The sequence below is a fragment of the Daucus carota genome, chromosome 4 (assembly GCF_001625215.2).
Source record: "Daucus carota subsp. sativus chromosome 4, DH1 v3.0, whole genome shotgun sequence".
NCBI classification, from domain to species: domain Eukaryota; kingdom Viridiplantae; phylum Streptophyta; class Magnoliopsida; order Apiales; family Apiaceae; genus Daucus; species Daucus carota.
The window spans coordinates 14,998,622-15,014,494 of record NC_030384.2 but is presented as its reverse complement, the minus strand read 5'-3'; the positions used below and the strand labels follow the sequence as shown (position 1 = coordinate 15,014,494).

At 34.3% G+C, this 15,873-nt stretch overlaps 2 protein-coding genes across 6 annotated transcripts; one reads left to right on the top strand and one right to left on the bottom strand.

Moving 5' to 3' along the window:
* The first annotated feature begins 8,998 nt into the window (after positions 1-8,998).
* Positions 8,999-10,427, top strand: LOC108203449 (uncharacterized). Of its 2 annotated transcripts, none has more exons than XM_017372383.2 (3): positions 8,999-9,257; positions 9,337-9,467; positions 10,021-10,427. In XM_017372383.2, the coding sequence occupies exons 1-3, from the start codon at positions 8,999-9,001 to the stop codon at positions 10,132-10,134; spliced, it is 504 nt and encodes a 167-aa protein (XP_017227872.1). In that variant the 3' UTR covers positions 10,135-10,427. The 2 variants fall into 2 exon arrangements, with proteins under 2 accessions (XP_017227872.1, XP_063948677.1); XM_064092607.1 differs by having other exon boundaries at positions 10,016-10,374.
* On the bottom strand, positions 9,393-14,412 carry LOC108192739 (pentatricopeptide repeat-containing protein At3g62890). 4 transcript variants are annotated; one of them, XM_064092606.1, is made up of 2 exons: positions 12,276-14,412; positions 9,393-9,532 (listed from the first exon to the last, which is right to left on the bottom strand). In XM_064092606.1, exon 1 carries the CDS (start codon positions 14,360-14,362, stop codon positions 12,383-12,385), a length of 1,980 nt encoding a protein of 659 aa, XP_063948676.1. In that variant the 5' UTR covers positions 14,363-14,412; the 3' UTR covers positions 9,393-9,532; positions 12,276-12,382. The 4 variants fall into 4 exon arrangements, with proteins under 4 accessions (XP_063948676.1, XP_063948675.1, XP_063948674.1 ...); XM_064092605.1 differs by lacking the exon at positions 9,393-9,532 and adding an exon at positions 10,315-10,394; XM_064092604.1 differs by lacking the exon at positions 9,393-9,532 and adding an exon at positions 10,940-12,205.
* Between the last annotated feature and the right edge of the window lie 1,461 nt (positions 14,413-15,873).

The window sequence follows — 15,873 nt, the reverse complement described above, 5'->3', positions numbered from 1 at the left end:
TAATCATTTAAATCATGAACAAATAAGTCACTTAATTGTCATGCAACATAATTTAAATAATTGAAATAACAAACGCTCATGCTAAAACATATAATCACCATCTAAGCATGCAAAGCAATAAACATGGCAATCACATAGAATAGCAAAAAGCACGAGGTACTGGATTTTAAATAAATTCACAAGTCCTATGTATAGACAATTTAATACTCATGAATTCATTCAAGAAATACGATAGACATGCTCATGAAAGAAGTAATACCTTATAGAAAGTATAGTATGTGATCCACTTGCAGTTAAGTAAAGTGATAAGTTGAATACCTCTGAGACTTGACATTTCAGTTGATGTTACTTTCTTGTACTGATGAAGTCCAGTGGTTGTTGGCATAAGTCTTGGCAGGTCTAGAATCTTCCAAAATGCGCATATTCAAAAGATCCTTGACTTCCTTTTATTGCCATCATTCTTTAGGCTAACTAGTAGACCATAAAGAATTGCAACTTTCCAACAAACTCATCATATCACTAATCTGCATTCACTTAGCAATTATCTTGCACAAGTGACGTTAGTCCACATATAATATAATCATGGTATTACAGCACAGATAGTTGTATTGTGTGTGCCTTGTATCATGAGAGGTAATAATTTGGATACCAAATATGACTCTAGCAAACAGATATTAAGATAATATGATAGTAAGAAGTCATACCATGTCTGTGACGATCATCAGGTGTTGGATAGCAACTCATAGAGAGCTGGTGAAGAAATAGGTATACAAATTCCGTTGGATCTGCAACTGCAAAGTCCTTGAAATATTGTATGAAGCTTCATCTTCTAGCTCACTGTGATATCCTGAACCCGAGTCTCGTCAATGGTGCTTTAGTTAAATCATGAAGGTCGTTGAGTCCCCTAAGATGTAGAGTCCTGAACTTGAAGATTCTGTTTCCATCATCTTCATAACCTTCTCCTTTGTAATAACTCTGAGCAACCAAATTGGCTTGTCCCTCGTAACAGAGCCAAAAACATCCAGTTGGAATCTAAATACCCGACAAATACCAAGTACTGAATTGTCATTAGGTCAGGGTATCAGACTCCGCATAATCTGCTTTCAAACTGACTGAGATCATCTTGCTGTGCAATCACTCAATCTGGATCCCATTAAGAGCTTTTGAATCTTCCCCAAGTTTCACTTCAGATTGAAACCCAAAGAAATAACATCCTTTCACCATAGCTCTCCTAGTCTTCACTTCACCATTAGGAACATTTAAGAACTAGAACCCGAGAATGATATTGATTTCAAACCCTTTGTCTAAGCAGATACGTTCTTGATATGTCCTGTTCATCTTCAATTTGGTGTTGAGTTTAACTAGTGGATCCACCAAATGTTCCCCCTAAGCTGTTGCTAAGATTTCCTTAACAATCCTTATCCTTGCAAAGAGATTCTGCTTGGATTGAATCATCATAATACCAATGATATCACCATTAACAGCTTGGAGCAAAGTGTCGTTCAATGTCCTGTCCAGACTTACAATCACCTTCTGTTGATTAATCACAATCACCCTGTAGACTGTAGACTCCATTGAGTAGCCGAGGAAAATGTTCAATGAGCTTCAAATGCAAGACTTGCAAAGAGGCATTTTCCTCCAAACACATACCAAGAGTTAGTGTTTGCTTCTGATTGGCGACTGACAAGAATGGTGCCTTTCTGGATTTATCAATGATCAGGGTTCATCTTGATCAACCTCTATTTGTGACGTCTTGTCCTTCGAACACATATGAACAACACAAAAGAGTCTAGAGTAGTCAACAATCATCGCAAAAAGATATATGGCTTTGTTGTAGATATAACATTAACTGATCCGTAGAAATCCATATGTATCATCTGAAGCGGCTCAGTAATGTTGATCATATCTTTGCTTCTGTGCGATGATCCTTCGACTTCCCTATTGACATACCTCATAATCTTCATCCATAATGAATTCCAGATGAGGCAGTCCTCTCACCAAATCTCTTTTTACTAATAAAAAGAGCTCCTTGTTTTGACATACAAGTTTGAGAGCTTCAAGTGCCATAGCTAATACTCATCTGATGAGGCTTCACTATCAAAACAGCTCACTCCATCTTCAGTTGAAGTTCCATATTAGCTACGAGCAATATTCACATCCTTCTTGATTTAAGATAAAGCACTATTCCATGAACTGACATAATGTCCTTTGTCAGAGAACCGTCTGATACTAGGAATGTGTGCTTTGACTCTTCCAAGAAAGATATGCTTCCATGATGACATTCCAGGAAAACAGGCATGTCCCGTAAGAGAATCTTCGTTGTCATCTTCCAAAGATTATTGACGGTACTGCTCACACGATTACATTTGCTAACAGGGTACTTTTTGTGAATCATATGATTTCAGCTACTCAGCAAACAGAGTGCACCAAAAATCATATGAAACATATGTAAGCTGCAATAACAAATGGAAAGAGTTCTATGGTCCCCAATCATAACTGGGTCCGGATGGATTAGAGATTTTTCTTTAACAGTGGTAACAACAGAAGCAACCTTAACATGCTAATTCTTATTTAGACATTGCCCTAATGTGATTCTCAAACATGCTTTTCTAAAATCAATGCAAGTACAAAGACATGCATTCATGACATGAAAATAAGCAAACATGATGTTGAATACACATGGCAAACAATCAAAGATAAGATAAGAGCAAGACAGAAAGTTATGCAATTCAGAAGATTCAGTACTCTCTACTTAAACCAATTAACACAAGTGCAACAGGTAGCAAGTAGAATTACATATATTCAATAATCTTCGAAAAGCATATGGATTAGACACAAGAAATTAATAATCACATTATCAATTCATACTAATCCCAATCTGTTGTTATATGGCATTATACTATCTCTATTACCTAAGTCAGTTTTAGATCTAACATGAAGTTCTAATAGTTCTACTGACATAAGGTAGACATTCCATCATAGAACAAATAAATTCCTTAACAAACAATTCAGATTAGATAAGCAAATCTAATTGTACTAGGGAATCTGAAAGTAAGTGTTTTAACAAAGTTATACATGCTAGGATCATAACCCCTAAAACTAAGAGTCGTGTTCCAAAGGAAAGCTTCTAATCTCACCATTGCAAATAATCAAATCCTAAATATTCATACACATGTTAAGAATCTGCTAAAGACACATGCACAAGATTATCATCAAGCCTAGTAACTAGAACAGTCATCTAGCATACCAGTTTAACATTTTCTACTGTGATGCTATCATGCTTGTGCTTGTGTGTTAAACAATTCTACTCAGAGATTTATAACATGCTTTGAATATAAAGAAATAAGTATTGCATAGTTAGAAAGAATTCGTACCTGAGATGTGCGAGTTGAGTCATCTTCAGAGAATGCTAGGATAGCCAGATAACCATAATCATCCTTCTCATCAGCAACTGATCCAGCTCACACCTTTCCTAAAAATAGCATAAGAACTTGTTGTGATGTTTCTTTCAAAACATCCACTTGAATTTCAGACAAGCCCTATCATCCTTGTTTGTCGAGGCTTCAATATATATAGCAACCCTCCTTTTGCTAAAGATACCAAAAATATTGTGTGTATTGACCAACTCAGTTTTGAAAACAACATCCTTGAACTGAACCCTGAAGAGTCACCACTTGAAACCAATGGATTCCATCTGAATCTGACATGACTAAACCTCTCAGACAGTGTTATGCTAATCCTTGAAGTTCTGTCCTCACATTCTCCAAAAGTGTTAACTTTCGTCGACTTGAGCTTCCTCAAATTCAGCAGTTACAAACTCTTCTGTTCAATCTTAAGGTTCTGACATAAATGCACGAAACTGATTTGGTGCGGTAGTAACTCGATAATTATATCCTTAAACCTCCACAGTTCTCTGTCTTTGATTCAGCTGATTCCACATAGATTTAGCATTGGTACAATTCACTGAGTAATTGTATATCCCTGAATCACTGAGTTAGATTGAAATCCCTTGAAGATTCGTCCGTAAAGACTTCTCTTTTCCTACTACCAGTGGTGCCATTCAAAGTTGACATTCCGAGCCCTGGAAAGATGCTTCATTGCAGATGTAGCAAATTCCCATCCTGATCTGGTGATCTGATAATCAAGTCGGAGTAATTTCTCAGATCAAGGCCTGAAGTGCCTTCTTCAAAATTCACTGTCAGTAGTGTCCAATCAGTCTTCAATAGAATCTTCTTCGAATCACAATCAGCTTTGTCGAACATAGAAAACTGCTTCTAATAATCCTTTGAGTAATCAATTGGATTGGGTCATCAATGTACTTCCATTACCGGTTCTGAGAATCTGGTATTTGAAAGCCCGGTGTTTGTCTTGTAATCTGTCAGCCTGATCTGTCTCAACTAAATGTCAATCAGATTTGTCTTGGAGTAGAATAATTAAAAAGGTTACGGGACACTTGATTATTTAAACTAAGTTTAAATTATAAAGAAAATAAATTTAAAAATAAGTTTTAAAAGATGAAAGAAAATAAAGTATAAAATAAACTAAGTTAAATCTATAAAGTAAATTTAATTATATTTAAAAAATAAATTCAAATAAATTCATAATAAACTGAATAAGTTTAGAACAAATTTATTTCAAATTCATTTAGTAAATATATTAAAATTTATTAGATAAATTTAATTTTTGAAAATATTCAAGTGTCTCGTCTCCAATTAAATCATAGCTTCCAGAACAAACTAAATTGAACCCTTGAACTTGAACTTATATCCATAATCAGTTAAATCCTCTTAAATTTATATTTTATATTTTAACTTAAATATAAATTATAAACTATAAAAATTTAAATAATAAATTTATAAAATTTATGATAAACTTAATAAAGTCTAAGAGTAAACTTTACAAGTCTAAAATAAATCTGAACAAATTTATTAAATGAATTTCATAAGGTTTATAAAATAAATTTAATTAAGTTCATAAAATAAATTTAATTATTTCATAATAAACTCAATTAATAAGTTTAAAATAAATTAAATCAAATTTATAAAATAAACTTATTAAAATTTAAAATATAAATTTATAAGTCCTGGTCCAAAGTTCAGTATCCAACAGATAATCCTTGCTTAGGCCTACGGACAAATTCAGCAACACAAACCGGAAGAACATTTCCCCTAATCAAATATCAAAAGCTAGGTTCTTGATTTTCCGTACGATAAGGATCCTGATTTGTATATCAATCAGCCTGGCTCTGATACCAATTGTTAGGTCCAAAGTATCGTAGAAGGGGGGGGTTGAATACGATACTCACTACAATTTAAAATTCTTTCGAATCTTGCGGATAAACAAATTGCAGTTCTGTAATGGGTTTCGTGTTCCGGATATTTATTGGGTCGGTTTCTGAGGATATGAAAATATTAAACCAACACACAATATTTTCCAAGGTATATCTGTATATTGATAAATACCTCGAAGGGTGCTACAAATCCAAACCCGAAGGTTGGCTACAATGACCACTCCTCTAAATATTACAAGCCCTATCCACTACAAATATTTATGGTACAAAACTAGTCTAGGGTGTGTATATATTTAAGAGAGTTTGTGCATAGCACTTGGCCATCCATCCCGAAGGATGATGTAAATTGTGAGAACCACAATCACATATTTATAGGCTTTCATAAACTAACCATGGTTAACGAGTTCGTCCTGGACGACTTGAGTTCGTTCGGGACGGATTCGATTTATGAAAATAAATCTAACTCCAAGGAAAAGCCCCAAGTTGCGCCAGGAGATGTGTGGTCAAAGTTGGCGCCACCCAGTCAAACCTTGCGCCCAATGCATCAACACAGTGTAGGGACTTAGACAAATTTATACATATTCAAAGTTGCGCCCAAGTGTTGGTAGAGTCAGAGGCGCAACAATTGACCAGGGATGGTCAAATGTTGCGCTTTGACTTCGTCAAGTGCCACTGTGTCCCCAGAGGATTTAACTTAGAATAAATTCTAAGTATCAAAGTTGCGCTGTTGACCAGGAGTCAAACCTTGCGCATAATTTGAAGTTGCGCCAGTTGATCCCTTGAGAGTGTATGCACTTAGAAATATTTCCATTCTTGGACTTGCGCTATACAGTGAGCAAGTCTCCTGTTGTCTCTCATTTGACTGAGACAAAGGAGACTTTGACTTCTCCTTGGTCAAACATTGCGCTTCATCAAAGTTGCGCTTCCATATACAACATGCATGGCTGTTATCACTCCTGGTTAGGTTTTAACCAACTTGGATGTCTCTCTGTTGCCTTAGAATATTCACATAACATGAAACTTGCGCCATCAATCTTCTCCACTGTAGAGAATTAAATGGCGCCATCCAGTAGCCTCCTGTGTCTATGTTGAGTGAAACCCTAGATGCACATGCAAACCCTAGGTTGCCCTAGACACCTGACATCATCACATGCATGCATAATATATATAATATAATATATTATGTTGTTATTATATTAATAAATAAAAATATATATAAATATACACACACATATATATATTTTATTTATATGAACATATAATAATATATGTATATATATTTAAATATATTCTCATATATTTAAATATATATAATGTATAATTATATGTAAATACAAATGTAAATATATATATATAAATATATATAGAGATATATATAGTTATTTATAAATATAAATATAAACATAAATATATATAAAGAAAAGTATATATAAATATATACATATATATAATATTTATATAAACATATAGTAACATATATATACACATATATTTAAATATATTCTCATATATTTAAATATATATAATATACATATAACTATGTGTAAATATAAATATAAATATATATATAAAGATATATATAACTCTCTCTAAATATACATATATTTATGCACATAATATAATATATATATACACTTAATTATATAATTGCTTATGTAAAATATAAATACATATACTATATACATATATATTTATTTAAATATACATACATATAAATATACATATACATATGTTAAAAAAAAACATATATACATATATATTATATATATTATATTTAATTAAATATACATATATACACATATATAAATATATTTGTACATATACAAATATATAAGTGCACACATATAAAAGATAGGTCACTTCCCCATATGGATTTCTGTGCAGAGGCTAGGCACTTGACTTGGCTTAGCTGTGGAACAAATGACTTGATATAACTGGATCAATTCTTCGATCGATAAATACTTTGCAAAACTCCGTACGTGCTGACGCTTAGTGCACTGGTCTGGTTCACAAGCGACAAACACTGAAGTTAAACATTGTACCGTCTTTGTCAGCAAACATTGATCAGTCGGTTCCGGGTTAGTTTATGCTTCAGTTTGTTGATTATAAATAACCAACCAAGATATATAAAAATATCTTGCTTCAGGGGTTGCACTGAAATCTTTCGAGTACTTGGACAACATCTTCATTGCTTCCACAATCTTGAATACTTCAATCTTTATTCTTCACTGAGGCATGAACATATTAATGAACTTCTTCCAGTGAACTTATTCCTTCAAGACTGTAGATGGCTTCTTCAACCTTTGTCTTCGTATCTTCCGATTCCGGTGCAGGCGTAGTGTTATTTACTTGTCCTGTATTATTGTTGAGTTATCATCCCTATGTAACAGATAGGGTTGTCTTTACATTTAGACTTACAGTTAAAGATCAAATCAGGTATTCGATATTCTAGATTATGGGAAAACTATTCTTGTTTTAGTCCCGTTGAGTGAGATAGTAGTTTTCACCATATCGCGTCGGATTGTCCGGTTCAGAATTAATTATATTTTATTAGTTTAATTGGTAAAATTATTAATTAATTTAATTGTGGTTTGCATCATTTTATTTAACTGGTATGTTATATATTGATTGATTGCATATTAATATTATAGTTTTAAGACTTTAATATATATAACTTATTTCTCTGTGTTATTTTATTTTAACCAAGTAAAATTTATAACTCAATTATTTTTAGTAGGTCACATAAACGCTTTTTATTATAATTTGGTTGCCTTTTGATTAACAATTTAGAATTTCCCTAAATTCACTTTTATATCACAAGTCATAATATTTCAAATTCATATATCATCAAAATCACATCATCTAGATATATTTTCTAACACCAAATTTGATTTTTTTTGTCATTATTCTTTTATCTATAATTTTTTTAAAAAAATTAACATGACAAAATCCATGTTAAAAGTCCATCAATTCTTCCTTTCAAAGATGCTCACTGAAATCTCATTTTTATTTGAATATGAATTGTATCTATTTTTAGAAATCTGAAACACGGTTCGAGCTCGATTATTTAGATTCTTTTTCAAATTTAAATTTATTTATGTAAATAATTAATTTATAGATATTAATCTATCATGTAAATAATATATGCGGGTTAACTGAAATAATAACTTATCTCAGATAAATGAGATATTGAAAAGAATATAAATACAACAGGTTTAATGTATGTGATTAATGCTTTTGAATAACAAATCAATTGATTGTGTAGCTCAAGTGGTTTGAGCTATGTATTCATGTTGGAGAGGTCTTGGGTTCAATTCCTAAAAATAACAATTTTTTTATATAAATGAGGATGAGTCAGGTTCGGAGTTAGGCTCGGGTTCGGAGCTAGGTAATTTATTTGCTCAGGAGGGAGGCTTGACACGAACCTGTTGGGCTATTATATATATAAGTAGATATGTGAGGGTTTTTTTAATTATTCTTTTATATTTTTATACGTAATCACATTTTTAGTTTTTATTACTTTATTACGACATCTTAAATGCTCCGTCCAGCTCAAGCTGCCACATCATTCTGTAACTATTTTCTGTACCGCTTTACGTGGACGTAGCATTTCTCTTGGTGGGAAGTGAGGTTGGTGGCTACAAAGAGAGTGTTTCCATTTCCCCATACTTGCTTACTCATCATCATCAGCATCTTCCACAGAGAGAGATGGGGAATTGTCAAGCCATAGATAATGCAAGTCTGGTAATACAGCAGCCTTCCGGCAGAGTAGATAAAATGTATACAGGCGTCCCTGCTAGTGATATCATGAAAACCAACCCTGGCTATTATGTTGCTCTTCTTCTCACCACCACTCTCTATCCACCTTCCTCCAACAACCAACCGCTTCGCATCACTCGAATTAAGCTTCTCCGCCCCACTGATAATCTTCTTCTTGGTCATACTTACAGGCTTCTCAGTTCACAAGGTATGTATGTATCTGCCTATTCTGCATCTATGCCATCATCTCAGATGTTGATATAGTTTTTTGTTTTTGAGATTTGCAGAGGTGATGAAAGGGCTGTGGGCCAAAAAGTATGCAAAGAAGCAGAACAAACAAGCACCAGCATCTGGGGAGGAAGTGATCAGTTCAAGCTCAGAGTTTGATAATTTTGCTGCTGCTGCCGCAACAAAACAGGTCAAATTACTTGGAATTTAACCACTGATTATCTTTTTCAAAAATAGAATCTTTTCTATTGAGACCTGCACACAAAGTCACAAAGATTCTTTACTAATATATCTGATATATAATTATGAGGAGGTACTAGTGCTATAAAGTGGATTGCAAACTTTCTCTTTACAGTATCTCATACCAATCAGTTTATCCTTTTTAATGATTTGTGGTTACAGATATGCTTCATGTAAACCAAACTCTTAGTCATTAAGGCACAGATGATATTCAGAAGGGGTTAAATCTCAAATCGGTTACTAAAGTGAAGGCCACATCTCACTTTAGTGACTCGACTTACCGCGGACTCACATGCACCACTGTAGTAACGGATTATCACACAGACGTGAGTCCCCGATAAGTGGAGTCACTAAATTGAGATATGGCCAATCACTTTAGTGACCAATTTGAGATTGAACCCTATTCAGAAGCATAAATCATTCGGTCTGAATCTACATAACAATGTTTACCCTCACTCCTGAGATTTTGATTTTAAATTTAACATCATTTATGTATAGCTCAGGTGATAAATCATGATAGACACCGAACAAAGACATCATCATCCGCAAACTCTGCAACAGCCAGACCTAAAGGATGGCATCCCTCACTGCACAGCATCAATGAGGCAGCAAGCTGATCCATTAACGTATAGCAGCAGACATTAAGCTTCATTAATCCGGTGACATGGATATCTACCGAGTGTTTGGTGGTAAATAAGAATAGATCTATCAAGTCCAGACATGTCGAAGATGACCCTGTCAATGGCTATTATCTAGTGTAGTGCAATGTAAATAATAGTCAAGGTTGCTCAATCTTACCTCCATGTAAACTTCTACTGGTCATTTTTTTTCTTTTACATATTTCGCTTGTCCAGAAACGTATTTGCAACTAAAGAGACTGCAGAATGTATGCATATTGTGTTGCACATTAGTATCAGAACTTTGCAAAGAGATTTAAGAATTAGGCAAGTAGTTCAATAAAAAATGGGTGCCACACGTATTTGAAATTTGTCACATCAAATCTGTAACCTGCAAAACAGGATTATTTCATAAACTAATAGCTCCTGAATCAGAGTCTAAACAAGTGTACTATACCAATATGATACAATTAAACAAAGACTTCATTTCACTGTCATTTGTCTTCTTTATTTTCTGGCTGTATTAGTCTGTTGTTGCACTGTGGAATCTCGGTCTCTCTACTCTTAACACTTGGGACCTTGGAGCAGGCTACACTCAGAGCCTTGGGAGCAGAAGCAGGATATACGTACATTTTACGCTCTCTGTTATGAGGCGGGGTATACGGGTCACAGGACAAAGTTTGATGAATTTTTTGTTTATTTTTGTGGAATTATAATGCGGAAGACGGGAATGATACATGTTTTGTATTTATGTGTCAAAGATTTATTAGGAGAATATAAAAGTATACAGATTTATATATATATATATATATATATATATATATATATATCAATAATTCAGGAAAAAATTAACCATTTTCCTGTCACAAGACTTTGATATGTATCATATTTGTGTGTTAGTATGTTATAGTATGAGCTAGCAGACAAAACACAATGTGCAAAATGTGATGGCAGAAAATGAAGTTTTCAAGAAAATATGAAACAAGTAACATAAAATAAGAGAAAACAGACCATAATCTAAAGTCATGATCTTGTGCCACACCTAACATGCTAAACATTATTATTATGCCAAAGAAGATTTAATCGTCATAATAAAAATAATATTATCCATACCCAAACAAAAGAAGAATCATGAAATTTAGAAATGGGAAAGGCTGAATACTCATAGGAAAGGATATATTCCATATATGCAGTTCCCTACAACATAATAGACATAGTAAACAAATAAATGATCATTATACTCTAAAATCTTGACTCATAAGACAGGAATATCTCTAACTCATCCAAACCTTGTGATTGAATTAGTTTTAGACCCACAATGCCATTGGATATTTCTACTTCTAGTGGGAAAATTTTTGGATAGTCTTTCTTTTAGTTTCTCATTTGTTTCTTTCATTAATAAAAGGGAGAATAAAAGAAAGAAAGGAAGTTGCACGATTGCTAAAAGCTTAATAATAATGGAGGCTGAGACTACCATGGATTAGATTGTTAAAAAGATGCTCCCAAATTTTTAAACCCTTAATGATGATTAAAGTATCTTACAAGTCGGTCCCAGAGTTATATAAGCTGATATATACATGAAAATCATATAGTATGTTTAATTAAACCTCATAAACAACTTGCCTAAGTTCAGATTAATTAACTCTAATCTACAAGGAGGATCAGTCCCACTGGCAATACTAAATGCCTTAAGCACGGATGGCAATTTGATAACGTGCTACAACTTATAGATCTAGAACAAAATTTAAGCCATGATTCAAGTCCAACACTGAGAACAAAGATATCATTTCAACGTATATCTTGTTTATAACTTTGCTGGGTAAAGCGGCAGAAATATATTTATGTTGCCTCATATTCCTTCACCAAATAAACCTGTTTCATGACAGGACCGCAGATAGAAAGAATAAAATGAATGGTCACAACATGTCGTAATATTTGAGGTTCATATTGTATCATATAAACATTTGGTACCACTTTATAATAGTATACCTAGTCTGTTTCAGGACCTCAATGATGCTCATGCTGCGTCACAGAATTTTGTGGTACCACACTATATAATGACCTACATAGACTATCTCAATTCATCAGCAAAATTTGTATTGCATCATAAAATTATGTGGTACCAATATATGATCACATACCTTGTCCATGTCAATTCTTCTACCAGCTAGTTTCCACTGGAAAGGTGGTCCTTTGGCCATGGCAGTGATCTTGGGACATTGACCTTGATCAAAATATTGTCTCTCAGCTACCAGTAGTCATTGCACAAACAGTTTCCGTCCTTGAAAGTGTGAAAACGAGTTCGGTCCCTAACAATAATTTCCCGACCATAAACTTTCGAAATAGCCTTGAGAGCTGCATGACAATCTTCGCAAGTTCTCAAGTTCTTTACTATTCTGATTGAAGTCCCAGGTTCGGTACTCATCAGAGCAAAAGCAATAGCAAGCTTCTCACTATGCCAGGCCATTGCTTGTTCTTTCTCTTCCTCGGTCAAATCAAACGAAACTAGTATAATGTTAACAACATAGCCTTCCACCCTGACCCTTTTTAGAATTTCACTAAGCTTGTCTTGAATCTCTAAAATTTGCGGGTGTAACTTATCAGCAACTCTAAATTCATGAACAACACCATTCACCTCTATCCAGCTACATCCAATATTTGAATTATTCGTTCTCACGCCCATTACTTTTCTCAATTTAGCAACTCTATCCCATGTACCAAGAGAAGCATATAAGTTAGAAAGCAACACTGCACCACCGTCATGCCTACTGAAATTTAGTTGCTCGATATGATTTAAAATGAGCTCACCGAAATTAACATCCTGGTGAACTCTACAAGCACTTAGCAAAGCCCTCCATATGACAATGTCGGGTTCCATTGGCATTCTTTTCACAGCTCTGAATGCCCTTTCCAGGTAGCCAGCTCGGCCAAGTAAATCAACGTAACATCCATAGTGCTCAAGCTTTGGCACAATCCCCCACAAATTTTCCATATTAAAAAATATTGAAGTACCCTCCTCAACTAGTCCTGCATGGCTGCATCCCTTTAGAACCCCTAGAATAGTAATCTCATTGGGTTTCACCTTTTTTGCTAACATTTGATTGAAGATGCGTAAAGCATGGTTACCAAGCCCATGATTTGAGAACCCTGTAATTATACTTGAAAAATTTTGAACATCAGGACGATAAAGCTCAGAAAACACTTGACTTGCACAATCTATTTCCCCACATTTCGCATACATATCAATAAGAGCTGTTGATATGTTTGAACTAACAGATATCCTAAATTTGTTCATATACAAATGTATCCACTTGCCACGCTCTAAAGCCCCAAGATGAGCGCATGCGGATAAAGCACAAACAAGAACAGCCTCGTTAGGCTTCACATTACTGTCATAACATAACATGTCATGAAAATATCCAAGCGCTTCCACATACCTTCCACTAACAACGAACCCCGAGATCATAACAGTCCAAGAAACTTCATTATAACTAGGCATCAAACCAAAAAATTCGCAAGCTCTATCCATTTCCCCCTGCTTTGCATACCCACCTACCAAACTAGTCCAAGAGAAAACATCCCTTTCAACCATTCCATCAAACACTTTCTGTGCATCCCCCATTCTCACAAAAACACAGTACAAATTTATCAACGAATTACCCACATACAAATCAAACTCACACCCATTTTTGATCAAAACTCCATGAACACTTTGGCCACACACTACAGACACTTGCCGACAACAAGAAGTCAAAACAAATGTAAAAGTATACTTGTCTGGATAACAAATCCCCATCATCATCTTCTTAAACAAAACAACAGATTCCGCAGAATCGATAAGTTTCGAATAAGCCCTTATCATCAAATTCCATAACAAAGTTGGCCATGAAAACAAATAATCATAACGATCAAACAAGTATCTTGCAGTTGCAATGCTATTACAGGAGAGATAGCAATGAATGAGAGAATGGGTTAAATGTAAGTCTGATGTAAATGACTGGGTAATTGTTAAAGCAAAAATTTGATTCAAAGGGATGAGAGGTGGCCTTAGCTTTAGTAACTGGGATACATTTTTTTGACTAGGAAAGATGAAATGTGGCTTGATTGATGATGGTTTGCATGCTGACCAAGTACAATAGAATGTTACTGCAGATCTCAGTAGTTCAACAGAAGAAGATTTAGTTTGTGTTAGTGTTTTGGCCCGCGAAACAAAATGGGTTGCATGCATCTTTAGTTAACGTGTATCAACTTTCGAAACTCAAGTGAGAAATATCCAAACGGGTTTGATGCTCATGTCAGCTATGTGTGTCGTTTTAAATTTTTAAAAAAATTTGGTCTATTAATTTTTTAAAAAAACTTAACAAAACTTTGTACATGTTATTGAAGGATTTGATAACCTGAAAAAGAAAATAATTTATCAAAAAATATTAACAAAACTTTGTACATGTTATTGAAGGATTTGATAACCTGAAAAAGAAAATAATTTATCAAAAAATATAAGATATATATATATATATATATAAACATATATATATGTATATGGGGTTCCGAATTGTGGATTGAACAAGCTTCTTCATCTTCTTTTTGTTGCTATTCTAGTATGATATCATCTTCAATATTTAGGCAATTCTTCCACCTGCTCCGCCCCATAAAACATAACTAGCATAATAGCCCGTGCAAGGCACGGGGCGCTAGTCTGAATTGTCTGTGCTGAATTGTCTGTGTGTGGAGATTTTGGTTTGTGGAGTGTTAGGATGGTTGTTAATTTTGTATTTTGTAAAATTGTGCAGAGTAGGGTTGATTGTTCCCTGTGTCCCAGTTTTCCTTTTGAAGCCGCCAAGGCTGTGTGTCTGCAGTGATTGCCTAATGTCACGCAATGCAGAAGCAGTGAGGCTCTGTTTCAAGAGTCTTGTGTTGCAGCCGCAGCATGTGAGGCTGTTATTTCAGGGTCATTATGCCAATGTATGCATGGAGCAACCTTGCATCACCCCGGTATTTTTTTACCGCTTCCATAGTGCTGGAATGCTAAGAGATATAAATCTTTTTAAAGGTGACGGTGCGTGTAGTGCCCTTTTCTAATCCATAGGTGCACCGCAGTAGTCCTCTTCCTGAATATAGTTGAGCTGGCTGTTATATTTATTTTTCTCCTGCATGGCGTATTCCATTGCGCATGTCGGTGTCATGTTCTTTGAGGCCTTCTGGGCCTTTTATATATAATGTTGTTTATTGAAACAAGTTGTTGTGGATTGGTGAAAGGAGTAGGGCTTCATTCTTGCCCCTGAACCGAATTAATCTAAATGCTGATGTGAGCTTTTCGGTTCAACCCAATTTCTAGTAATCAAGCAGATTTTGATTAGGAAAGGCTGTTGCTTCATTTCTGAGTACATGGCAGGGACGGACGTAGTACTATAATTACTTCTCTCTTCCGGTCAACAGGTTTGGCCCGCTCTCGTAAACCAGCATGTAGACAGTGTGATGTACATGATTATATAAATATACATGATTATATAAATATAAGGTTAGTCCCGGCTCAATCAGAAAAAAGCCCATGTGCTTTAAGTTAACTTAACATGGCCCTTTTATTAAAACTAATAAAATACTGTGGTCTGTTTTAAATTAATTTGGAGCTTGAGAAAAAGGAATAAATCAAATAAAACATGTCTATTGGAGTTTTATATTTTTTGTTAAATAAAATAATTTTAAATATATTTATTTATTTTACACCAGAAATAAATACTT